The 25651-nt window shown below is 44.6% G+C and overlaps 2 protein-coding genes across 23 annotated transcripts in view; one reads left to right on the top strand and one right to left on the bottom strand.

Annotated features, from left to right (window-relative positions):
• The window catches only part of LOC309637522 (uncharacterized protein), a 759578-nt gene that overhangs the window by 53860 nt on the left and 680067 nt on the right, over positions 1 to 25651 (bottom strand). Inside the window, exons 7-8 of one of the 6 annotated variants that reach the window (XM_082412433.1) lie at positions 7345 to 7406; positions 6118 to 7206 (exon numbers count right to left, since the gene is read on the bottom strand). The exons of 3 other annotated variants lie outside the window; for them this stretch is intronic. In XM_082412433.1, coding sequence (XP_082268559.1) covers positions 7394 to 7406 — 13 coding nt within the window. In that variant the 3' untranslated portion in view covers positions 6118 to 7206; positions 7345 to 7393. Of the gene's footprint in view, positions 1 to 6117; positions 7407 to 25651 lie in introns of those variants that run through there. 2 more of the 6 variants (XM_082412434.1, XM_082412432.1) reach the window with 2 other exon arrangements.
• The window catches only part of FHIT (fragile histidine triad diadenosine triphosphatase), a 1480075-nt gene that overhangs the window by 1419151 nt on the left and 35273 nt on the right, over positions 1 to 25651 (top strand). The gene's annotated exons all lie outside the window — the stretch shown is intronic.

The following is a 25651-nucleotide window of genomic DNA, read 5'->3' as shown; positions in this document are numbered from 1 at the left end:
AATCAGGAAGATTCTAAAAACAAGTAAATGGGCAGTCACAGGGCAGTAGTTTAGAGGTGTGGTGGGGTCAGGTGAAAGAGGCAAGGCACTACAGGAGGAGCTTGAGAGAGGGGCTCCTCACTCAGACTCCATCAGAAGCTCAAGGGAGTCCATGACCTTAAAAAAAGGATAAGAACCTCTGAACGAAAGGAAAGGGAATTTGACATGCGTGGTGCTGGTGTGAGCAATACCTGGAGAAATGATCACAGGTGGGCAAATACACTTGGGATGTTCAGCCATCACTAATGCATTCAGCACTGCAAAGTCAGGTTTAAAGTCTTGAAATGATGGTGATCATTGTCATCACAATCGTGGCTAATGTACATTGAGCTCTTATTATGGACCAGAGTCTTGCTAGGCATTTAACATCAGCAGTCTCATGTTGTCTTCATAAAGTGTCTTCAAGGAGGTGGTACAGTCCTGTTTTATACGTGAGAACACCAGGGCTCATGGACATTAAGTTATCTGTTCAAGGTCTTCCAGCCAAAAAATCTGGGATTTAAACCCAGATCCAGGTGATTCTTAAGCTTAGCATTAGTGTAGATTTTTGGATCACAGTGAGGGGATACCTAGAACCCTCACCTTTCAGACAGGTTGGAAAGTCATGTTTTACTGAATCATTTTGCCAGATATGGCGAGGCTTTAGATTTAAAAACAAAAATCAAATGCTGGTACCATCTGTTCCTCCCCACAGTGGAAGGTACTCTCTCCTAGACAGGCATTGAGAGGCCCTCAATTACCAGCTCAAGGTGAGATGTTTTACTACACCTGTGTTTGGCCCCAACCAGTCTTGGAGTTCAAAAAAGCTCTAAGGGACTTATTAACAATTTAACATTTCCAAAGCGTGTGGGATTGTTAATTCCATTTGCCGCAGAAATACTGTCACGATGATTGACTTAGTCACTGTAGGAAAGCAGAAATGCGAAATCCATTTTTGTGGCTGCCCAGCTCCTATTGTCTTATTCCAAGCTCCTGTAAGATCCTCCTTGTCTGGCTGAGTGCCCTTCTCTTTCTCTTCCACTTGACCTTGACACTTGCATTCCCGAGTGTCCGTATGATCTCTTCCTTATTTTATGAGAGTCTGATCCAAAATATACAAAGCCTCCCTCCCAAGTAGCTCCTGTTGATAATCTTACCCCCCAAACACCTGACCCCGGGGAAATGTCCTTGCCCCAGAAGTGTGTTGGTCTGTTCATTCAGCAAGTTTTCACCAGGGCAGGGCGTGCACTAGGCACTGTTGATACAGGAATGAGCCAACCCATGCTCTCAAGAAGCCATGGTCAGTAGACTACAGCCCAAGGAAATTAAGAGCTCCTTTGACTACAAGTGATCGAGACCCAACTCAAACTGCTTAAAGGGAAGGAGAAAGAATTGATTAGCTCATGTAACTGAAAAGTCTAATGGTAGAGTTGATACAGACATGGCTGGGTCTAGGGGCACAAAATGTCACCTGGGCTTTGTGTCTCTCTGTGTCTTTCAGGCGGCCTCTCTCCAAGGAAGGTAATAGGAACGCCAGCAGTTTAAGGCTCACATCCTACTAACTTAGAGTGGAAAGACTTTTTTCCCAGCCATGCTTATATTTATTTATTATTTATGGCTGTGTTGGGTCTTTGTTTCTGTGCGAGGGCTTTCTCTAGTTGTGGCAAGCGGGGACCACTCTTCATCGCGGTGCGCGGGCGTCTCACTATCGCGGCCTCTCTTGTTGCGGAGCACAGGCTCCAGATGCGCAGGCTCAGTAGTTGGGGCTCACGGGTCCAGCCGCTCTGCGGCATGTGGGATCTTCCCAGATCAGGGCTCGAACCCGTGTCCCCTGCATTGGCAGGCAGATTCTCAACCACTGCGCCACCAGGGAAGCCCCCAGCCATGCTTATAAAAGACGTGCACAGAAAACTCTGGCCCAACTTGAGTCACATGCCCATTGCTGAACCAAGAACCATGGCCAGAGGGACGGGGTACACTGTGAGACCAGATCTGGATCCTGAGCCCACCCTGAGGCCAGGCAGAAATGGAATCAACCCCATCTAAAGCACAAGGAACAGAATAGTTCCCTAAAAACAAAAAGAGAGGTTCCTTAAACAGAAGATAGCAGAGGGAAAGCTGGGTGCACAAAACACAGAGGGATGGGTAGAAAGCATTAAAAGAGCCCAGGAAAAGTAGCGGGAAAGAAAGCTCAGAAATGCTTCACAGAGGGGGTGGCATTTGAACAGAATCCTGAAGGGTGAATAAAAAGTCAGCAATAGTACAGGAAGGTTACCTGGGGTTTAGTCCTGCTTTGCTAATGCTCCAATAGGAGTGACCTGGGAAAATAATATTCAATTATTCAATAAAATTTACTTAGCATCTACCAGCCATAGACCAGGGACCGTGTTAGTGCTGGGACAGTCATGACAAACAAGACAGGCAGTGTTCTGTCTCTTGTGGATCTTAAAATCTACAGGGGAGACAAACATTAAACAAATAATTGCACAAATGATAAAATAATTATCCTTTTAGAAGTGCTTAGAAGTAAAAATCACTATGCCAGGGTTAAGGCACATTGATGTCTTGTGTTACAGTTTCCCAGCCATAAAATGGAAAAGAAAATACTGTGAACCTCTCCCACAACCAACCAATAATACAGTAACACACTGAGGAACACGGATTAATTCATTTACACACACAAGGGCATGTACTCACCCGAGAAAAGCAGAAAACACCTTGAAATAGAGAGAAAAAAATAGGGAAACTTCTGTTCCTCTGCTTAGATGGTTGGCTCATTGAGTGCTACATTAAAATGCATCATTTTTATACTGTCCAAATGGTTAATTTGTCCTCACCCTCTCAGAGTTCCAGATTCAGTGCTTTCTTTTGTTACTACACCCCGCATCCTTAAACCACTGTATGTACATTCAGTACAAAACACTATCATCTGCCTTTTATCATTTCCTCCTATCAAGGATTTGGGGTTTAAAAAAACATTTTTTGATATGGAGGCAATGAAAATCTGGAGATGCTGCTTTTAAACCACTGACTCGGTTATTCAGTCATTTCAATTGATTATACTATTTGGTAACCAATCTGGTCATGAAAAGGTTCTGTTGTAGAATGTGCCCTCATACGTATTTCAAGGGGAGAGGAATTTACCTGTCCAGTTATACAGTCCTGCGAATAGTAATGGAGAGCATGGATGAGACCACAACCGTAAACGACACCACTGTGATGAAGTGGCATTTATGATGGAAACCTTAGTGGGTGATGGGAGAGGTGTGCCGTGTGTGCGAGGATTCACTTCTACACTGTGGCTGCGATTCTTTATTAAATGAAAGCCAGATGCTTATAGTTAACATTTTTAATGGGTTCTTTCTCCCACGTAGCTCATAAAGTCCCACTAATAAATCAAAGAGCCCTTCTTAACCGAATTTCAAGGGGTGCTATGATGTTGCTGATGTATTAATGAATTAGGGGCACTGGAAGCTAGATTCGTAATTTTTTCTGAAGTCTCCCCTCTCTCTCCTCCATATACATGATTCCCCCCACCGAAAAAAGAAAGATTGGAAAAGGAAGTTGGGGATAAATGTCTCAGTGTCACAGCTAGCAGTGTGTCTTCCACAAGACAAAGTGAGTTACTAAGAGAAAAATTTCCACGTGATTTAAAAGATACCATTTAAATTCTATTAGGATTTTTTTTGGAAATAAAAGGCAGTGAGTTAAGTGAGAATAAGATGTAAACCTTCCTGCAATATTTGATTGCTAATGAACAGAAAGTATTAATCTTAGCAACCAAGAAGAGAAAAATGCATAGTGTTTTTCATTAAATCAACTAAATGATTAAATGAGCTAGTCAGGAGAAACCATTTTAATTTTCTGAATGTGAAATGTGCAGTTTATAACAAATAAATTCAAAGCACCCTTCTAAGCAAGTTTTGACCATAAAAAATGGGGCTTATAAAGATGTTCAGTATTCTTTATAGATAGTCAATATTTTAATGCAGTGACATTAATTGTGCAGAATGAAATGCCCCTACTATCTGGGCTCAAAAATATTTGGCACCTAGTGTGACGTCCCTAATGGATCTTCAACACTATTACTAAATGATCAATTGTTGTCATAGTCATTTTAGCAGCTTTCAGGGCTAATTAAATTGGCTGTGAATTTTGTAAGTGGCAAAGGTTGATAAACTAGTACTCGGCACAATATGACTAATCTTCTTAGCGTGGCCAGCATAGTTGGTACATTTATGTGCATAATCTTCTTAACATTCCACAAGTCTCTTTGGTCTCAGGCATTGATCGGCAAGATTACTTGCTGTTTGGAGATGGGGAAAAAAACATAAAAATTAACTCAGCGGAAAATATGGTTCTGGGACATCACTTGGTGGATGGAGAGGAGACCTGGCCTTGTAACTAACTCCACTGGAAATTGGCTTGCCATCCTCTCTCCTTATACCAATATATTCCCTTATATCAATAAGGGAAAAGAGGTATGGGTAGTAGGTCAGTGTGCCAATTCTTCCACCAGCAGGGTTTGAGAGGCTCCTCTGAGTCAGGCTCCGGGCTGGTGCTAGGGACACAAAAGTGAGTCTAGGGGAGACCCAAGCACTGATCCATCTGAAGAAGTAGGAACCAGTTCAGAGAACTGTTCTCAAGGAAAGGGCCAAACCATAATGAAGGAGACTCATTAGTCAAGGGGTCAGGCAAGGCATCCTTGAACAGGTAGCCCTGGAGCTGAGATCTGAAGGCGGCACGGCAGCCAGCCTCAGGAGGAGGGGAAGGAAGAGTGTTCCCCACAGGGGAACAGCATATGCGTGGGCTCGGGGGTAGTGGGAAGCCATTTGAAGACATGAAGGAAGGCCAGGGGCCTCGAGCCCAGAGCAGGGGTTAGGGGAGAAGGGAAGCACTTTCAGCCCTGGATACACTGTCTGTGTGTCCAGCAAGCCCTTCGGGATTGACTGACACCATAGGGATAGCTGATGGTTCCAATCAAGGCAAGATGTTCAGATGATCGTGAACTAGACAGCAACCACGTCTTTGATGTATCTGACTTCTATTGCCATAAGAGAGCACAAATCAAAGCTTAGGAGAAGTGGTGTGAGAGGGGAAACTGTGTCTGAGAGAATGGCAGAATGTTAGGGCAAGAAGGGACCTTTCAAACTCTGTCCTTCACCACCATCAATTTGCAGACTAGGAAGGTGAGCCCCAGAGGGGTTGATGCCACACCTCAATTAGCAGTGACTAACCAGCCTACGTCATTCTTAAAATGAAGGTTCTTCCGAAAACAGTAAGTCACTTCCCCAGAGTTTCTAATTTTCACTCCTGGTTAAAGTGATCCCCTTATTTAACCAACACAAAGATGCCAGCTAGGAACGGTTTGTAGGAGACAAGATGACACAGCAGATAAGAACCTGGCTTCAGAGCCAGAGAAGCCTGGGTTGGAATCCCGACCTCTCTGATTAAGCTTGCCAAGACACATAAGCTCTGAGCCTCGGTTTCCACATTTGTCCAATGGGGTTGATAGTAGTGCCTCCATCATTGGGTTATGAGGATTATGTTATCCTTCATGCAAAGTGCTTTGTGTGATTCTGGCATACACGAAGTACCTAATCCATAGTAGCTATTATTACCTAAGCAAAATTGAACTACTCAATCTATCAGTGAGTTCATTTTCTACATTTTCTAATTCCCCTTTGTAGAACAAGAAAAGGGGGTTTCGCTTTTCATAAAGAGTCAGATAGATGCCTTTGAAATGTGTTGAAAGGTTTTTCTTCTGCGTGTTCATATTTTGTGCATGAGAAATTACTTACTTAGGCTACTGGCTCTTCATGAGTCAGTAACAGAATTCTCACTGGTTCATGTATCGTACTAGTTATAGGTACATGACAACCAGCAAATAATGCTTAAGGACCAAAGGTAATGAAGGTTTAACCACAACTCAAGGAAGGAAAGGCGGTGGATTCAGTTGAACAGCACTCATTATGGAAAGAATTCAAGCTTTGGAGCCACACAGACCTGGAGTAAATCCTGGCTAGGATGCAAGTTATCAAGTGAAAACTTGAGCAAATTAGTTATCCCTTCTGAACCTCCGTTTGCTCAACAGTAAAATGAAGATATTTCTATTTATTACGTAGTATGTTACGAGATTCACCTAAAACAGGGCAAAAAGCCTGACTCATAATAGTAAATACCTCACGATGTTGGCTCCTCTAATTATGCAGCTCACTGCTGATAATTCCCATTGAATTCAGCATCATGTGTGTGAGGGGAGGGGAAGGGGGAACCGAATCCCATTCAGTTACTCAGCCTCTGTTTCTAAGACGGACAGAGTGGATGTCGTTTTCAGCACTGCAAAAATGACCTCCACCCCCTCCCATACAGCTTGCGTGTTCAGCACTGTGATTATTTCAATGAGGCATTCACGGGGGCATCTATGGGAACAGCTTAGCGTATCAAGGGGTCCTCACAGGGCCGATGACTAGACAGGGAGACTGTATTAGTTACGAAAAATTGCGTGTGGAGTAAACATCGCAGTTACTTTCAGTGGCATAATCTCCATAGTGCAATTGCAGAGGAGGCTGTGCAAATTGTAAAGGAGGGAAAAGAATGCCTCAGTTTTCCTACATCGAGGTTACAGATGAGCCACAGAGCTACCATTTGTATTTGCAGGTGATTTCAATCATTCTGCATGCGTGCTCACCCTGGCAACGTTTCAAAGCATTATTCCACATTACCGTGGTATTTTATTACACATCACAAGTCTGACACGGTTCTCTCCTTGGCAAGAAAGTGCTCCAGGCTAAGTTTCAGATTTTGTCAGTAGCAAAAAAAAAAAGGGATTGTTACAATCCAGAAATGGCTGGGGAAACATACCTTCAAGTGCTACAAATTTGTAAAGGTAAAACTCCAGGTAGAAAGACAGACTAGAAACAAGTAAGCTTATGTCTTGCTGGTTTCTGTGTGTTCTTTGCTCTGTTCCCTGTTTGGGCACAAGATGCAGCCAGGCCAAGACTCGAGAGTGTTTCAGTGGCCCAGAGAGGTCGAGTTCTGATGCTCCAAGTGGAGAGAGAAGTGGAAACAGCACCCCAAGTAATTCCCTTCAACTCTTCTGTCTGTTATCCAGGGAAGTGGGTTCACACCTTCATGGATTCTCTGGTCACCTCATTTTGCCTTTCTCTTGGTGTGGCCCAGACCTGGCTAAAAGAGATTATATGTTTCTCTCCATTCCATCCATCCAACCAAGATATATTTTTCTGGCATCTTGTCGCTGCCAAGCTTCATAGCAGACACTGTGGAAACCACAGTAAACTGGACAGACATGCAACCAGAACTCACAGGTGCCATGAGGGGGATCCAGCGTGCTCAGCTTTCGGTGGGGTGACGTCTACATCAAACACCTAAGAATATTTGAGAGATTATGAGGAACATTCCAGCTCCTCTACTCCTGCCCGCTCCACCTTCTTAGACTGTCAAAGGGACAGGGAAGACCGAGATGTGGAAGAGGCTGGTGCAAATTCAAGTAACTCATTTCCCAAATATCAATCATTTAGCACAGTTTCTGCTGCAGTTAGGAACCGCTTCTACCACCATATATGTTCTTTCGAATCAACTTCCTTTTTCTCCCTAAATACATTCTTTGAAAAAGGAAAGATTATGTCATTCTTGGAACAGAAAAGCAGCATAACATGCCCTAAGAAGAAGGCAGCTACAAAAGGAAATACAATGAAAAATGAAATAGTGTTATTAAATTTCATCTGGATTCTGTGATTCGAGCCTGAGGACTGTGCTTTTCTGGTACAAAATGGGAGCTCATCAAGCGTTAGAGCCGCGTGAAGGACAAAGAAGCACCAAACTAAACATGCTTCTGGAGACAGTGCAAGGAAGGAAAAGGATGTTGAAGCTAAATCATCCCTGGGAGATTCCACGTTCTTTAAGGCCATGACTCTGTAACACCTAAACCCACCTCGGGTACCCACAGAGGAATGTGTCCCATACACGGGGAGTAACCAGGAGGGCCCAGGGGAGTGGCAACCTGAAGTTGGAAGTAATGAACTGAGAATGGTAATGCACGGCTTTGCAGGCCTGGTTAAGGAGTCTGGATTTTCTCCTGAAAGAATGGAAAGCCAGGGAGGCAAGCAGGTGGCCGGCTGGGGTGATCTGTCGTGGTGGAGAGATGGATGGTGGGAAGCACGACTGGGAGAGAGGAAGCGCAAGGATGCTTTAGAGGAGCCCGGGGGAAAGAAGATGGGACAGAAACTAGGAGAGTGGAGAGGGAGAGGAGAAAAAAATCTGTCAGCTGTCTTGACTGACTGGATGGGGGATATAGCGTGTGCTCAAAAATATTTTCTCCATCATGTGACTCATAGACCTTCACTCTAGAGAGAGAGTGCAATCCAATCACTCTTAGGCCATTTTTGGGCCAAGAATCCATAGTCCTCAACTCAGCCCTGACTGCCCTCCCCAGGCCCCCTTCCCACTTCCCGATGGAGGTCTCTAGCTCGTTGAGATTCCTCAGAGATGGAATCTGCAAACCAGACTGGAGAGTTGGTAATGACGTGGCCTCTTTGGTTCCTTACAGGGTTGGGGGAATTCTCAGCTTCTCCCATCATTTCCCACTTGTCTTAAGACATTGGTTTTAACTGGGGGTAATTTTACCCCCAGGGGACGTTCAGCAATGTCTGGAGACATTTGGGGATGTCACAAGTGGTAGGGAGAGGTGTGCTGGTCACATCGAGTAGGTAGAGACCAAGGGTGCTGCTAAACATCCTAAAGCACACAAGACCATCCCCCACAACCTAGAATTAACTGACCCAAAATGTCAGTAGTGCCTGAGGTTGAGACAGAAAGTCAATGGCAGAGAGTGTCAGGTTGAGGGCAGAGGGAAAGCCATGGTGGGGCAGGCCCTTCTATCGGGAAATTATTATTTGCACTTAATAACCTGTGTGTTATTACAGGTGTGTGTGTTGGAGGGGCCTGGAGGTTGCGGGTGGGGAAGCATGGCTTCCTCTGCGTATTCCAGGAGCGGAATCGCACCTGGGCCAGGTGGCCCATCGAAAGAGGCAGCAGCTCACAATAAGCCTCCACACTCGCAGACACCTAGGGCTCTGCTGCAGTGGCTCTGGTAAGGACGGAAGAGGCCTTGGGGTGACCCTTTATGGGCAGCTCACTCAGCCCAGTACTCCAGCAGGGGTGTTGAAATTTCAGGAATCTTCACACTGTGTTGGCTAGCCTCCAAGCCCTCCCAGAAAACAAGCATCTCTGTTTTCAGGGGATGGTAGCAATGATTACTTTTTCCTGGGGGAAGAAAACGCCAGCTAGATAAACGCTTTGTAAATCACTACACGTCTCCTGCCTGCAAGCTTTGAGTCTATTTGTGAGACATTTATCTCCTTGTGTACTCACCCCCCCCCAAATTATCATTTAATTAATAAACCTAATAGCCTGAGGTACGCCAATCAATAAGGAAAAGAATGCAGGAAGCTGAGTCTGAGGCATCATGGTATTGAACTCTCTGCAGAAAGCTAGGAGCCCCTCCTCTAAAATGAGCATTCTCCAGTCTGTGGAGATGCTGAGAGAGGGGCCGCCGTTCTCCCACAGGACTGGGAAGTCAGAGAAGTGGCACATGCAGACATCCTGTTCTTTTTAAGAATTTTTTATTGAAGTATAGTTGATTTACAACTTTGCATTAGTTTCTGGTGTACAGCAAAATGACTCAGTTATATATATATATATATATATTATATATATATATATAATATATATATATATTATATATATATATATTCTTTTTCATGTTCTTTTCCATTGTGGTTTATTTCAGGATATTGAATATAGTTCCCTGTGCTCTACAGTAGGACCTTGTTATATATAGTGTTTTTTATATAGTAGTATGCAGTTTGTATCTGGTAAGCCCAAACTCGTAATTTATCCTTCCCCAGCTCCCTTTCCCCTTGGGTAACCATATATTGACGTCTGTGAGGCAGACATCCTGTTCTGACTTGTGAGTGAGATGGACGTTGGATGTCCCTTTATTTAATGGATATAATCTCTGGATAGGGATGAACTGCCTTGCATGCAAACTGGAGGCTGTTTTCACTTCTGTAACCAGAAGCGACCCTGTCTCCACGGTGTGCACACGGCACCTCCTAGCTAACTACGTAATCACAAACGGGGCGGGGGGAACCCTCTGATTAAACATATACACATATTGAGAGACTTTTACAATACTTCCTGAAGAATCAGGCAGACCTTCAGTAGACAAAGTAAGTCAGGATAGGTAAGAAGGAAACACCTCCAGACCTCCATTCTCCACTGTAACTCGGAAGAGCTTGCTTCTCCGCGCACCGCTCCCCTCCATGTCTCCTGAGTGTGGCTGAGAGGTGTTGAAAAGTAGGTGTTAGAGAAATGCAGATCTAGAGCATATGTGCTTATAGCAAAGACACCGTACTTGGTTTGGGCACCAAAGTCCAAGTCCAGTGATGGGTTTAAGGTTCCTTTCGTAACTTTGGAAGTAAATGACAACTTGCAAAGGCACTGCCTCAGTGGGCTGAATCTTTTTTTCTAGGGCCTAGAGTACAAGGGGCACTGAGAGAACCCTCATCTGGGTCCAGGTGGAGGTAAAGAAATGCCCTGGGTTCAGTATCCAGCAAATGCATCCAGGCTAACTTCAGTGAGCAATGTTACACAATGAAAATATCACTAAAATTCATTAGTAGGACTAAACCCATAACTTTTGCCATCCCTGAGCCCACCGGGAGTCCTTCCTTTGTGAACTCTTAGGCCAGGGATTATCTTTTCATTGAACTATAGTGAAATCTGTCTTAAGTGATCACCCAGGGACCATCCAAAATCGGTAACTTGGTAGAGGTTGAACTTTAGCTAAAGGTCAAACAGAATTCTTCTGGAAACCTTAGGGGTTGCCTAAAGGTGAAATAAAAAGCCGAAATGAAAATTGACTTAATCCCTGGTTTATGAACCAAGTAGCACAGCTAAGCAGGCTGAGGGATGCATTCGGCTCACAAATGCATCTTGACTTCTCTTTCTGAAATGCCTCATCCCTTCTGGCAAGTGCTATGGCCTTTCTGGCTTGTTAGTCATATGCCTAGCAACGCTTTCATTTTCCAAGGATGTGTGTACATTTTGAAAACCTTTGGCTGCGTGTTTGGGACGATGGCATTGGTGATGTTACAGACCATTCCAGGTCAGGCCCTATTCATCGAATGCAGCCCACCAGTGCCTTTACGATTCTAAGTGTCTTTACCTGGGAAGAGGGAAACGGGTGTAACTAACATCAGAACATGTATTCATTGTAGGAAGGACTTATTTTTAAGGGCGGGATCAGTATTCTAGTCTGTTATGCAAAGAATTAGCTTTGAATTCTATTTATATATACTTATATAATATATATATATTCTATTTATATTTGTTATACATTATATTTATATATCATAGAAGTCTAGCATGTCAAATATAATAGATGCATAATCTATTTTCTAATCTTCTGTGTAGCACTTAGAGGAGAATTCAGAGCCATCTTGAGGTAGCTCTGGAGCTCCCAGGGCTAAAGCTAAGAAGGCGAAGAGCAGAGGAAGATGCAACCAGGATACTTTCCTTATTCCTGCCTGTAACTAGAGAAGGAATAAGACACGTTGGGTCCAATCCCAATTGTGCCACATTTTGTAGCTTGGAGTGGTCACTGTAAACCACTGAGCCTCTATTTCTTCATCTATCACAAGGACAAAGCAATAAGAACACCAACAGCTGTCATTTATCGAACCCTTCTGTCTCAAACCCTAGGCTGAGTGAAGACTTAACATACAGTGTATCTTGTTGAATTCCCATCGCAGCATTTCAGTGTGGGTGGCGGTGTCTTCATTTGAGGAGATAAGAGTGTCAATGAAATATTGATTAGAAATACCGACTTTGCAGGGATGCGGAGAACATTCAGTAACGTGGCAGGTGAAAGCCATGAGCACAGCCTGTCTCCTGCCTGGGAGTAGTTCCGCAAAGTCAGTTTTATTGCTCTGCCCATAGAGATGGGCACTAACTGTGTGTCCCTGTGCATTTCATGACCATGCATTTCAGAACCCTGGCACTCTGATGGGTTGGAAGTTTCCCTACCATTTGTTCATTTCTCACATATTTCTTTGAACACCGCTAAGTGCTGGGAGCACAGCAAGGCTCTGAACACATCTATTCTCTGCTGCCTGAGCGGAGGTTCCCAGGCTCTGTTGCCCACTTCAGGTCCGGCTGAAATGGAGGTGGAAGGAAAGGAATTAGGGAGGTGGCCCTGTGGAGAGAGGTGCTGGCTTAAGGATTTCTTGGTATGGAAGCAAGGCTAACTCAGTATGCCCAGAGCAGTATATCTAGGTCTCTTATTGTTCTGTATTAATGTGAATGCACATTTGGGCAATCTATACACAAGAAACTGGTGTTTTGAAAAAAGGATGTTTTTATGAGGTGAAGCCATACACACTCTCTATACCTTCCTCGTGTAACTAAAGACTTATTTGTGTTAATGGTAATGGAGCTCATGTGACACACAGGGATAAATCATCTCAGCTCAATATTCTAACTGAAGGCTCCCTGGAAACCAGGCAGACCACAACCACAAAGGCAGCCTGTGGAGAAAGCCCAGCAATAGCTTATGCATGTGAAGATTTGATTCTGTTGGCTCCAGCTTCCTGGAGCCTGGCTCTTGGTGTGTGTCCAGAACAACTATCCCACTTCCCTTAACAATATTTACTTTTCTGATCACAGCTGTTGCTTCCGAAAGCGCCCCAGAGCAAGAAGGGCACACAACGATGCCATCTTCTTTCCTTTCTTACGCCCAAGCTCATAAGCCAACAGCTGAATGGCAAATGCCTCATGAAGGCCTGTAGACTTGGACGCAGCTTTTCTCCCTGGCTGAGGTCATGGTGACACCAAGCTATTAGCCTCACTTGAGATCAGTATAACTAATCACTAGTCCCCGTCCTCTTCCTTTCCAGCAGTGGTATAAGGGCAGGTCCACCAACTAGTATATGCGTTAGCCATGATCAATTACTCTTCATCACGTGATGTACATTCAACTCTATATAACTGTGAGACTTCTTACAAAAGCTGGTTGATTGGGGGGAGGATTAAAACAAGAGTGACAGGAACCTTAGATAGACAGCTCACTTCTACTCATTGCCTCCTAAGAGCTTCAGAGAGGATTTAATGGAAATAGTAATTCTACGTTTTTCTACACAAGACCCTAAGGATTCAACCAAAGCCTGCTTTTCTGTGTAACAGGCCTAAAGAAGGGCCTACAAAAGAAGACCCTATCCCAGCATTGTCAAGTTATGGCCCACGTGCCAAATCAGACCTGATGCTTGTTTTTATTAGCAAGGTTTTATTGGAACACAGCCACGTGTGTGCACTGTCTACGATTGCTTTCTCACTACAACGGCAGAGTTAAGTATTTGCATCACATACTGTATGGCCTACAGATCCTAGAATATTTACTGTTTGGCCCTTTACAGGAAAAAAAAATGTGCTTTCCTCTGTCCTATCCTAAAATAGGGATGAAAAGTTTAAAAAACATTCTAAACACAAGCTCCGTGAGGGCAGGGGCTGTGACTCCTTGGTTCACCTGAGTATCCCCAGGGCCTCATGGGTAATAGTCACTTAATGCAATATGTTAGCCTTCCCCCACTCTCTAGAAGTTCCCCTCACTTCTGTTCTTTATCCCATCCTCTCCCACTGACTGTAGTTTTGGCATCCCGGCATTATCATCTGTCTTCAGTCTCACCTCCTCCATTTGCTTTTTGTTATAAACAAAGCTTATAAATAAATGGTGTTCATCATTAAACAGATGCCGCTGATCTCCCTTACAGGTGCAGGCTCTGGGGGACGCAGTGGTGACCAAGCCAGATCAGGCCCCAGACCTTTTAAGAGATAACTCTAGTAGGAGAGAAAAACAAGGGAACACACAAACATCCATCATCTCAGATAGTGAGAGGAAACAGGGTAATATGATAAAAGTATGTGTGCCGGAGCAGATGCATTCAGATAGAGATGTCAGAAAAGGCTTCACCAAGGAGGTAACATTTTAACTGAGAAGTCAAGGACAAGAGGCAAGTCTGGAGAACCTGGGGGCAGAGAGTTTTCCAATTAGAGTGAATAGCGATCGCAAAAGCCACAGATCCAGGGTGAGCCTGGCATGTTCAGGAAACAGCAGGAAGGCCGGTGGGTCTGGGACCCTGGTGAGCAGGCAAAAGGAGATGTGGTTACAGGGGCAGGCAGTGGCCTAGAGTCTTGCGGGCCCAGAATGAGATTGGATTTGGGGGATGTCAGACAAGGAAACAACGGGACTTGAGACTTAAAGGATCACTCTGGCTGGGTTGGAAGCAGATGAAAGCTCAAGCAAGGGTGCCAATTAGGAGGTTATCACCGTGGTTTATGGTAGAGATAATGGTGCAGTAGAGGTGGAGAGAAGTAGGCTATTTGGCAATGTGTTTTGGAAGCACAGCAGGTAGATTTTGTTGATGGAGTTGAATATGAGCCCTCAGAGGCTAAGAACTTCTAGTATTTGGCTTGGGTAACCAGCTGAATGGTTAGTGATATTTACTGGAAAGACTGAACTAGGATGGCGGCTATAAGTAAGGTGTTCTCTCTTGGTTATAAGAAATATGAGGTGCCCGCTACCCATGCAAGAAGAATCATCGGGTAAACTGTGGAACACACATGGCTGGAACTCATTAGAGAGCCCAGACTAGAAACACATGTGGGAGTCATAGAGATGGCATGTGAAGCCATAGCCTTGAGTGAGATCACCTGGGTGGGAAGGAGAGCAGAGAAAAGTAAAGAGCTGAGACTCCAGGCCACTCTGATGTTTCCAGGTTGAGTATGGGAGAGTGGAAAAACTTTCTAGGCAGACAGAGGGTCCTACAGGTGCAAAGGGCCTTAAGTGGACCAAACTTGGAGACCGTGGCTAGCACACAGTGAGCATGGGAGAGAATGAAGCAAGATGAGGTCAGAGAGTTTAGATTTTATTCCATCTGTGATGGGAGGGCAGGGACCAAAGAATAGGAGTTACAGGGTTTGAGAATCTGAGTTCTGTCTGGAGTCAGAAAGCCTGAATTTGTCTGTAAATTCTGCTAACTTCCTGGGCCAGGTAACCTCTTTGTACCTCCCTTTCCTCATCTGTAATAGAGAGATGATACTAGTACCTACCACATATGGCTGTTGTGAAGATGAATTGAAATGATGTGTGAAGTGTGTTGAGATCAGTGCTGAGTGAACAGTAAGTGTTCATTAAATGTCAGCTCTGATTCTTGGAGAGAGTCACGTGATCTGATTTACACTTTTAAGTGATGCCGAACACTAGAGGCTCAAAAGTAGAGGAAAGGAGATATTTAGGAGGTCATTGTGTTCATCTGGGGGAGAAGTGGGAGTCCCACCTCTTTCCGTGATTTCACCTCCATGGACCACCACTGTTTCCACTCTGTCCTCTGAGCTGTTGGAGCGAATCAGGCTCTCATCTCGCACTTAGCTGTGAAATGTCCTATATTGTTGTTTATCTCACATCTCTGTCGCTGAGCCCTGAGCTCCTCAAGCAAAGGGCCCTATCTTGCCACTCTTCTTCCTTAGAACCTGCCCGCAGGTCCCTAATCAGCATGTGATGATGATAATATGTAGCCGTCACCCGCTGATGGAAAGAACAACAGGAGTCCACACGAACACCTCGCGTGCATCCGAATGAACACAGAGCACAGCATATTTCCTAGGAAATTCAAGTTGTAGAGCAGTGGGAACAGAAAAGCTGTGAGCCTCAGCCTGAGTGCCTTCAGAAACCAGCCAGGAGGAAGGTCGCTCCCTACGGGGGCTTCCAGCCCATGCTGTAGGGAGAGCTCCGCGGCAGGCACACAGACCTTTCAGGCTCATTTAAATCCCGCGGACACGTGTAAAGAGCTGGGCAGGCAATTCAAATTCATTTTGGAGGTCACGGCACCACACTTTGACTCTGTTAGCTCACAGGACCATTAATGGGGTAATGTGCTCCATCACCGTGGGAGGGAATCAAAAAGACTTTAATGGGGCTTCATTATATCCATCTGTCCATCCTTCACTTCTTCTCCATCTCTCACCACTTGACTCCAGAAATGGGAACACCCCTAAATAATTAGATTTATCCTCATCTCCTTTACGCGCCTTCAGTCCTTTCAGAGGCCATCTGTGAGTTTAGTGTTCAGATCTTTAAGAATCATGCTAATCAGTCTTTTTCTAATTTAAAGTTTTCAACTGATGACCACAGTGTGAAACTTCTTGCTGTGACAAATGGGAATCCATTGTAAGATGCTGTGCTAATTTGAAGCACCCACATCCTCTGAAGTGCCACACAACGGGCCATTTCTAAGAAAATAGTGAGGCAAAGCGTGTAGGACCTTGGAGGCAGGCAACAAGTAAGACAAAACAGAGTCAATGAGGGGAGAATTTTAATTGGTTTGTAATATGAGTGGGAGATGATTTGCTTTCATTCGTAGAATCAAAAAGGAAGGTGCCTGAGGTATGACGTGTAGGAATGGATGTATATTTTGGCGGTGCAGCCACTAGCCTGTGAAATGCAGAGGGGAATCCATTCGCTGAGGTTGCTGCCCAGAGGGAAATTATTTAGGAGTGGATTTTCCACCCCCTGCATCCTGTGGGCCTGTGGCTGGGTCAGTTGAGGCTGGCATGGAATGTTAAGCAGATTTCTATACAGAGAGGTCATTCCTGCATTGCAGTGGTTTGAATCTGGTAGGAGAAAGGACACTTTCTGACACAGCATAGTAACGTTTCCTGCAGAACCTAAACACCCCCAGGCCCTTGGTGGGGTGATTAGAAATAATCAGCTCTGGTGTTTGTTAGGGGGTTGAATAGAGTGCTCAGGGTAAAGACTGAAGCTCCATTACTTACTTATTGAGTGAATAAGCAGAGTCTTACCTGGGAATTACAGCCTAGAGCAGCACTCCACACACTTACAGGTGCCCACGAATCTCTTGGAGATCTTGTTAGAGGTTTTGATTCAGTAGGTCTGGGGTGGCGCCTAAGATTCTGCATTTCCTTTTTTTTTTTGATAGTTTTCTTTTTTTAAAATTAATTAATTTTTGACTGTGTTGGGTCTTCGTTTCTGTGCGAGGGCTTTCTCTAGTTGTGGCAAGCGGGGGCCACTCTTCATCGCGGTGCGCGGGCCTCTCACTGTCGCAGCCTCTCTTGTTGCGGAGCACAGGCTCCAGACGCGCAGGCTCAGTAGTTGTGGCTCACGGGCTTAGTTGCTCCGCAGCATGTGGGATCTTCCCAGACCAGGGCTCGAACCCGTGTCCCCTGCATTGGCAGGCAGACTCTCAACCACTGCGCCACCAGGGAAGCCCAAGATTCTGCATTTCTAACAAGCCCCCAGGTGATGTTGCTGGTCCAGAGACCGCACTGGGTGTAGCAGGGGAGGTTAAGAATTTGGGGAACAGAAAGAACCAGGTTCAAGTCCTGGCCACTTACAGGCTGTGTAGCCTTAGGCAGATTACTTTCCTCTGCGCCTCATTCCTTCAACAAGTATTTATTGAATGTCTATCATGCCCCAGAAACTGTGCTCAGGTAAATGGCTGGAACAAGATAGAAAATGTCCCTGCTCTCCTGGGGTTTTTAGTCTGGTGGGGCAACACATAAGACAAAAGGTAACAAAGCAAAAATGTCTAATTATAACTTGTGATGATTGCTAGTGATAGTAACAATGGGGGAAATGTTTACTGAGAACCTACTAAGCACAAGGCACAATCGAAAGAATTTCACATTATCAACTGATTTAATCTTTACAACACCTTGATCACATAGGTACTCTTATGCCTGTTCCCAGATACAGAAATTGAGAAACAGACAGGAAGTCTCTTGCCCAAGTTCACGTACTAAAAGGTGGTGGAGACAGGATTTGGAGCCGGGCGTCCACCTCTGGAACCCATGCTGCTGACTTGGGGTCAGCAAACTCTTCCTGTGAAGGGCCAGCTGGTCGATATTTTAGGCTCTGCAGGCCATTCAGTTTCTGTTGCACCTACTTAATCCTGCTCTTGCAGCACGAAGGTAGTCACAGACAATACGTCGTGAGGGAGCGTGACCGTGTTCCAGTGAAAGGTTAGTTACCAAAACTGGTCCTGGGCCAGATTGGACCCACAGGCTGTAGTTTGCCAACACTGGTTTCTGACCATTATCCTAAACGAGCGCTTCTCACATTTTAAAGCAGCCCTGCCCAATGTAGATACAATGTGAGTTTTAATAATATTTTTATTTAACACAAAATACCAAAAATATTATCATCATTTCAGTAGATAATCATTATAAAAATGATTACTGGGATATTTCACATTCTTTTTTGCCCTGTCTTCTAAATCTGGTGTGCATTTTATACTTATAGTGCATCTTAGCTCAGACTAGCCCTGTTTCAAATGCTCAATAGCCATCTGGGGCTAGTGGCTACTGGAGCTGGACGAGGCAGCTTTATATTACTTAACACTCACCCGGGCTGGAGTCAAAGATGCTGCATTTCTAACAAGCCCCCAGGCTGTGCTGGTCTGTGGTTCACACTTGGAGTCCAAGGCTGCCGACGGCCAACCTCTGCATGCAGCATAGGGTGTGCCAGGAAGGCTCTTTAAAGGGGTTAGATTCAAATGGAAACCCAAAGGAAGAGGAGGAGCTAGAAGCAGAATTCGAAATGTCTTACGTTAAGTGAGGTGAAGCTGCAGGCACTAGGCATGGAGCTCAGTCTGGTATCTTGGGGTTTTGTTATAATGTAAAGGCTGGGAAGATGTACAGCTTTTTGACCCCTCACACACAGACTAGATTACTCACCCCCGTCCTGTGCTCCCACAGTTGCCCAGATTTTCCTCATCACGCACTTGCCACACTTTCTGTGGGTGCTGAATTATTTTCTGGGTGGCCCCCCCAGGGCTACATCAAAGGCCAGACTGGCTCTACCAAGGAGCTCAGGGCTGTTAACGGTGGTTTGAGGCATAAGCAGGTTGCAGTTATAACACTGAGGTTTTCTGGCGGTCTGACTGTAGAGCCCTTTCTCTCCCCGACTCCCCCTGCCCAAGCTCCACTACGTGAATAAAGGACCTGCGGGGTCCTTTTGCCTTCTTGTTCTAACAAACAGTTTCAGGCATCTGCATGGCATTGCCGGGTCTAGAGAGAGACAGCGGTCAAGAAGGCTGGTGCTGGCATTGCTGCCTGCGTTTGCATCCCAGCCCTGTACCTGCTTGCACCAGTTCCCAGGCCTCTCTGGGCCCAGCTTCCTGCTACAAGAAGTGCCATCCTTGGAGGGTAGCTGTGAAGATTGAAAAACTAATATATGTAAAGTGTGTAAAACAGTGCCTGCATACAGTAGGTGCTCACTGCTCTCTTAGAAATTGCTTTCACTTGTACTGTTGCACATGTTCCTTCCAGAACCCTTGGGAGAAAGCAGGGCCAGCCATGGTCTGATCTCCATTTAATAGTGTAGGTGATGAAGCAGATTCAAGGAGGGGCAGCAGAATGGCCCAGAGGGGGTTAGATCCCAAGTCCAGGTCTTCTGACTGCAGATTCAGTGCTGAGTGCGAGGGGAACAGAGCTGAACAAAGCACAGCAGGGCTCCTCAACAGTGGGAGAGACAGATGTGGTAACCCAGAAATACAAGGCCGTGACCGAGGAGAGGAACTTCCCCGATCAAGGTGTCCAATGGCACAGTATGTGTCTTAGTGGTGCCGCGACATCGCTGGGCTACTTGGGGACATAGGTATCCTCTGTGGGTTTAAAAGCTGTGAGCCATGGATCCCCCAGGGGAGTTTCATGTAAAGTGTGTGTGTTGGTGTGTGCACATTTTTCTAGGGAAAGGAGTCCTAGCTTTGATCAGATTCTCAAAGGTGCTGACATGCCTAAGAATAAGAACTCCTATTCTAGAGGAACTTAGATGTAATTTGTAACTTGTGAAAAGTCTCCATAACGAATAGCCCGTAGTTTTACATATGAGCTTGTACACATACTAAGAGAGACATCAACAGGACTGGTCCAAAAGGAGGAAGGCAATTCTCCTGAAGACTCTTCCAGAGTGTCCCTAGGATGACCCCTTTGCATTGTTCTTCTGCGTAGGCATGGCCAGTGACTTGCTGGGCCAGGGAGACATCCGGCCTCGAGCTAATTGTTTCACTGCCCAGAGCCCCTATTTCCTGTCAAGTGGGATGTGGCGGGCAGGTGATAGCTTCTACTTCACAAGATTCTCGGGGAGTGGGGGGATTGAATGCTTTTACTGTCACACGCACACCAGCTGTAATAGGCCCTCAGTGGATGTGAGCTTCCTTCCTCTGTCTGGAGTCAAGCTTTCCATCAGATTCATTCCAGTAGACATTCTTGGGGAACTGTCTTTTTTTTTTCTTCTTCTTCTTATTCCTATGCTTTCCTTCCCGAACCAAGGTTGCATCTCTTCCCAAGAATTACTCCATGTCTATGGCCTCTATGAAGCAGACCTGTTCTCTCTCTTGCTCTTTCCATCTGTTATTACATCTTGGGAAAGCCTGTCTGTCCTTCCCTCTCAGATGCTATTCACTGGGTTGGGCTATTTTATTTGTTGTTTCCCCCTTATGCCTTTCATAGTTGGCATGTGATATTTTGGCCCATTATCCTCTCATGTTAGAGGTGGGAAGAGAACAAAATATCACAGCTGCTCTCACTCTAAGAAAAGGTAAATTCTGTTTTGTTGCCCACGGGAAACAAGGAAGCAGGTATTTCCAGCAGTCATTTTCCGTTTTAAATAAAAGAAGCTGCATATAAACTTGGAAACAGCCACCACCTCAGTCTTACTCTTCATTTAGAAGCACCGAAATGATCACAGCACGCCAGCCATTTCTGGGATTTGTTGCATGGACCCTCCTAGGTCGAGGCAGTGTGGCAGAGCAGTGGGTGAGGCCAAGGGCATGAGCCTGGGAGTCGGAAAAGCCTGGTTGTGGACTCCATCCTTGCCTGTGACAGCTGTGTGGCCGTGGACACATCACACAGCTCTTCTGGGCCTCGGCCCCTGCACATTGAGGAGTATGAGTATGCATCCTGTAGTCACGTGCTAGGGCTTCGGTAACAAAGTACCACACGCTCTGTGTGGCTCAAACAACAGAATTTTGTTGCCTTACGGTTCTGGAGGCTAGAAGTCTGAGATCACAATGTCAGCAGGTTTGGTTCCTTCTGAGGCCTCTCTCCTAGCTCGTGGTGGTCTGCTGGCGGTCTCTGGCATTCCTTAGATCCATCACCCTGATCTCTGCCCTCATCTTCACGTGGCATCCTCCCTGTGTACACGGCTGTCTCTGCGTCCACATTTCCCCTTTGTAAAAGGACATCAGTCTTACTGGATCAGGGCCCACTGTAATGACCTTCTTTGAAACTGATTACCTCTGTAAAGACCCTATTTCCGAACAAGCTTGCATTCTGAGGTCCTGGGGGTTTGGGATTCAACATATCTTTTGGAAGGATGCAATTCAACCCATAACATATACATACTACACAGGGCTGTTAGGATGATTAGATGAGACAATCCACAAAAAGGGCTTAACACAGTGCCTGGCACATAGCAAACCCTCTGTAAGTTGGCTATTATCCTTATGTGACTTTATCATGCCCTAATTCAACCAGAAGCTGACCTTTCTTGCCTGTAAGTCTTGGAGGTTTTCTGTTTCTTTTGCTTTTTTTTTTTTCCCCTTATTTTTCATCAAGACAAGTGTAAATGGAAAAGGCAAAGCATAGACCAGTCGAAACATGGAAAGTTCTGTTATTTGACCATCAGAATTCTTTATATTTTAATATTTCCCCAGCTTGAGCTTATATTAGTAAAAAAAAAGATTTTTGTGTGTACAAATACACAGGAATCTATTATTTCAGTCCAGTCTGTGTTAATGATTTGAGACGCTGTCTTAAATAGCAGACTGATTTTTTTCTTTGAGGGAAAACTTTGAAACCTAAGTAATTATCAGATGGCCATTAAAAAAAAAAAATCAAAACTAACCCACCTTCTGAGAAGACATGTTATTGGAATCAAATAAGCTGGTGGCATAATCTGCAGATTCTGTGTGTACTGCTGTGGTATCTGAAACATAATTATCAAGCTTAAGTTAATTAGACTAATGCTCAGAAAATCTGGCCTGGCAGCTTGTGGTAAGTAATTATATATACTGATTAAAAACGTAATATGCTGTGAGCAGAGGCAGAGGAGACTGCATTTGACACAGCCTGTGCACATATACAATTAGGAATCCCCGTAGAAGAGTGCCCACAATGAGAAGGAACTTTGTAGAAACGGGCGGGCATCATGCCAAGTCTTTTGCAGGGTGGCCTGCTGATGCCCACCTCACCCAGTACAAGATGGGAGAGTGTCAGGACCAGGCCGGCTCAGGAAGAGGATTTGGCCATCGGTGCTCATGGACCACCCGAAGCATACTCCACACCACAGCCTGGGCACCGCCCTGCTGTTTCCATTTTCTCTCAAGCGTCTCCTTCAAAGGATGATTAGCTGTGGGACAACTGAGGTCAGCTGCCTTGGTTGTTTTTTCCAGACTCTGAAAAAATGCAGTTGTCACTAATTATGGATCACAAATAAGGGTGGAACGCTGACCTCTAAGCGGGCACAACGATATCTTTCATTTGTCCTTCTGCTTGCTGAGCAGTTTTCTCTCCACTTGTCCTTGGAAGAGGGGAGATGCCATTGGGAATCCACGGGCAAAGACTAGGGACATCCAAGGTTTGGCTCTCTACTCAGATTCTTCATAAGTTTATATGCCATAGAAATGTGATTAAGTAAAAACAGATAAATTTCAGATTGATGAGGGCTACAAAGAAATCTAATTTTGTTCTGTATCCTCTTTTACAGTATACATCTCCGTTCCTGCATTAGTATTATAATGTTCGGTTTAGAGAACATAATCAAACCATTTTTTGAGGACTGGGGATGGTTATAACTGTGTCACCCTTCTAAATATCTGTTAAAGTTGGCTTATTTGGGCCAGAAGTATTTAGTGAACTAGTATGTGCCTAGCTCTGGTTTTGTCAGGTCATTGCTAAGGTATTAGATTGAACCATGTGGCATTAGTGTTTTGAAGGTTAAGGAAAGACTGACTATTGCTCATAGAAGTGGCTTTGCCTATAATTTAGTGGGGAAGATACTTACAACACAATAAATGTCCTGAAGTAGAACCTTATTGAAGGACCACCTAGTCTAGCCTTGGTGGAACAGGAGAAGAAATGTATTCCATGCAGAGAGACTAGTATGTGCAAAGGGCTGGTGGTGAAAGAGGCGGCAGGTTGTTTAAAGAACCACTCCCACTCAAATAGGATGGAAACAGTGTGAAGGGTTGAGAGATGAGGGTGAAATGGTAAATGAGGGCCTATCATTCCAAGAAAGCCGGGTCAAGGACCAGTAACTCAGAACCGAGCACAGATGGCAAGGGTTAAAAGACTGAGCTGAAAGTGCCCTGACCCATCGCCTATAATTTAATTTCTGTTTTTTAATAAGAGATCCCCCAATACATGCTTCTTCAGCTGTGATGTTCCAATTCAGAAACTAGAGGCAGGCCACCCTGTTATTTATTAATCGAAGGTCGTTTTTAGTAGAGAAACATGTTGAGGCTTTCAGTCCAAGACTGCAGAAGACTCAAGCAATTCACTTAATCTCTCTCGACCTTTGTTTCCTTCTCTGTAAAACGGGGACGATGACACTGTGCCTCTACCTACCCCAAAGTTGATCCAAGGAGATTCCACTCACAAGAGTGCTTTGATGGAGATACTTCAACCTGATCCCTATTGCTTAGCAAATGCTCAGCACTGTTTTATGAGAGAGGGAATGCAGGTTGAGCGAGCGGGCCCTGAAGCCCCACAACCCATGAGCTGTAAGATCACGTCTCTGAGCCTTAATTTCCTCATCTGAAAATGGAGATGGCAGCACCACGAGGTAGGTGCTGTTAAAAGGATTAAATGAGATCATCTCTGTACCTGGCGCTTAGGAAGCACTCACTAGAGTTCCATCAATTAAAAAAAAAAAAAAAAGTAGTAGAACAACAACAAAATTATGCCATCTTGATTCTTCGGCTCCCATCCTTTGATGTTTTCCACTTCCCTAGAGCAGCAGGGTCCCTAGTATTGGACCAAGAGCATCTCTCCTTCGGCCACAGACAGGGGTTCCTTTTCCAAAGAGCCGTGTTTGTTCCTCCTGATTCAGCTGCCTTTTGGCTGAAGAATTAAGTCCCAAATCTGACTCCTTTTATAAGTAGATTGAGTCGCCTCTCCACCCAAGGCTCGAATAACCATTTGCAAAGTGAAAGAACTAGTCCCTCAGCAGGTTGTTTTGCCTCTTGGGTGCCAAAACATTAGTTTGCTTGATTTTTTAAATTTTTAATTTTGGCATCTGGTAGACACCGTCTGAGTAACCAATTAGGAACACTCGCAGATCTTGGACTGATAAGTTGGCTACTATGCTTCAGTCTAATGTCAGTGAGCTGGAGTCAAAGTCAAAAATTAAAGAGGGAGAGGAATAAAGTAGCTTGGATATTAAATGGCTTTTTCAACATCATGTCTGTGCTTCCTGCCTAAACAGCCATCAGCACACTGTTTGTTGCCCCCTAAGGTGGGCACCAGAAATGGAGATAGAGCTGCTACAAAGCCCCTAAAATACAGTCTTGGCGTGGCAATCAGCATAAAGAAAAGCACTAAGAGAGATTATGAAATGTAGAAAGCATGTGAAATTTATATTACTACTGCAGACATGTTTATTAAAATCCAGGCAAGTATTACTTTTGCTTCGGAGATAGGACATAGGAGCAAATCTATGGAGGGGAGAGTTTGTTTGGATGACTATCTCACAGACATAAAGCTCTTAAGGCAGAGCAGTTTTAATTAAGAACAGCATACTGTGTGGAGTGATATATCCAAAATAGATCCTGGGGTGGGGGGGGGATTCAGTGAAGGGATACATTAATTTTAGACATCTGGAATCCAATTAATAACTTCGGTGCTTTTACATGGCAAGTGCTACTATGTTGTAATTCTTATGGAGGGTCTCAGAATGGAAGCTGGATTTCCATAGTGAGGGAAATTACAGTCATCCTGTGGTGTAATTCTAAATGTTGCCCGAGGATGGTCATCTTTGTTTGCTTTCACTCACGGCCTGCTTTCATATAGTTATTTAAGTAGTTATGTTCTAATGGCTAATGCGTATCTTCACACGCATCACTCAAAACAAAAGCTACTATTTATTTTCCTTTTTAAAAAAATTTTATGGGAGTATAGTTGATTTACAATGTTGTGTTAGTTGCTGCTATACAGCAAAGTGTATCAGTTATATATATATATATCCACTCTTTTTAGATTCTTTTCCCATATAGGCCATTACAGAGTACTGAGTAGAGTTCCCTGTGCTATACGGTAGGTCCTTATTGGTTATCTCTTTTATATATAGTAGTGTGTATATGTCAATCCCAATCTCCAAATTTACCCCTCTCACCCCCCTTACCCACTGCTAACCATAAGTTTGTTTTCTACATCTGTGACTCTATTTCTGTTTTGTAGATAAGTTCATTTGTACCCTTTTTTTAGATTCCACATATAAGCAGTATCATATGATATTTGTCTTTCTCTGACTTACTTC

This window comes from Balaenoptera physalus (assembly GCF_965194825.1).
Source record: "Balaenoptera physalus genome assembly, chromosome: 11".
Classification (NCBI taxonomy): Eukaryota; Metazoa; Chordata; class Mammalia; order Artiodactyla; family Balaenopteridae; genus Balaenoptera; species Balaenoptera physalus.
Note: the sequence above shows the minus strand (reverse complement) of the source record. Positions and strands in the feature narration are given on the sequence as shown.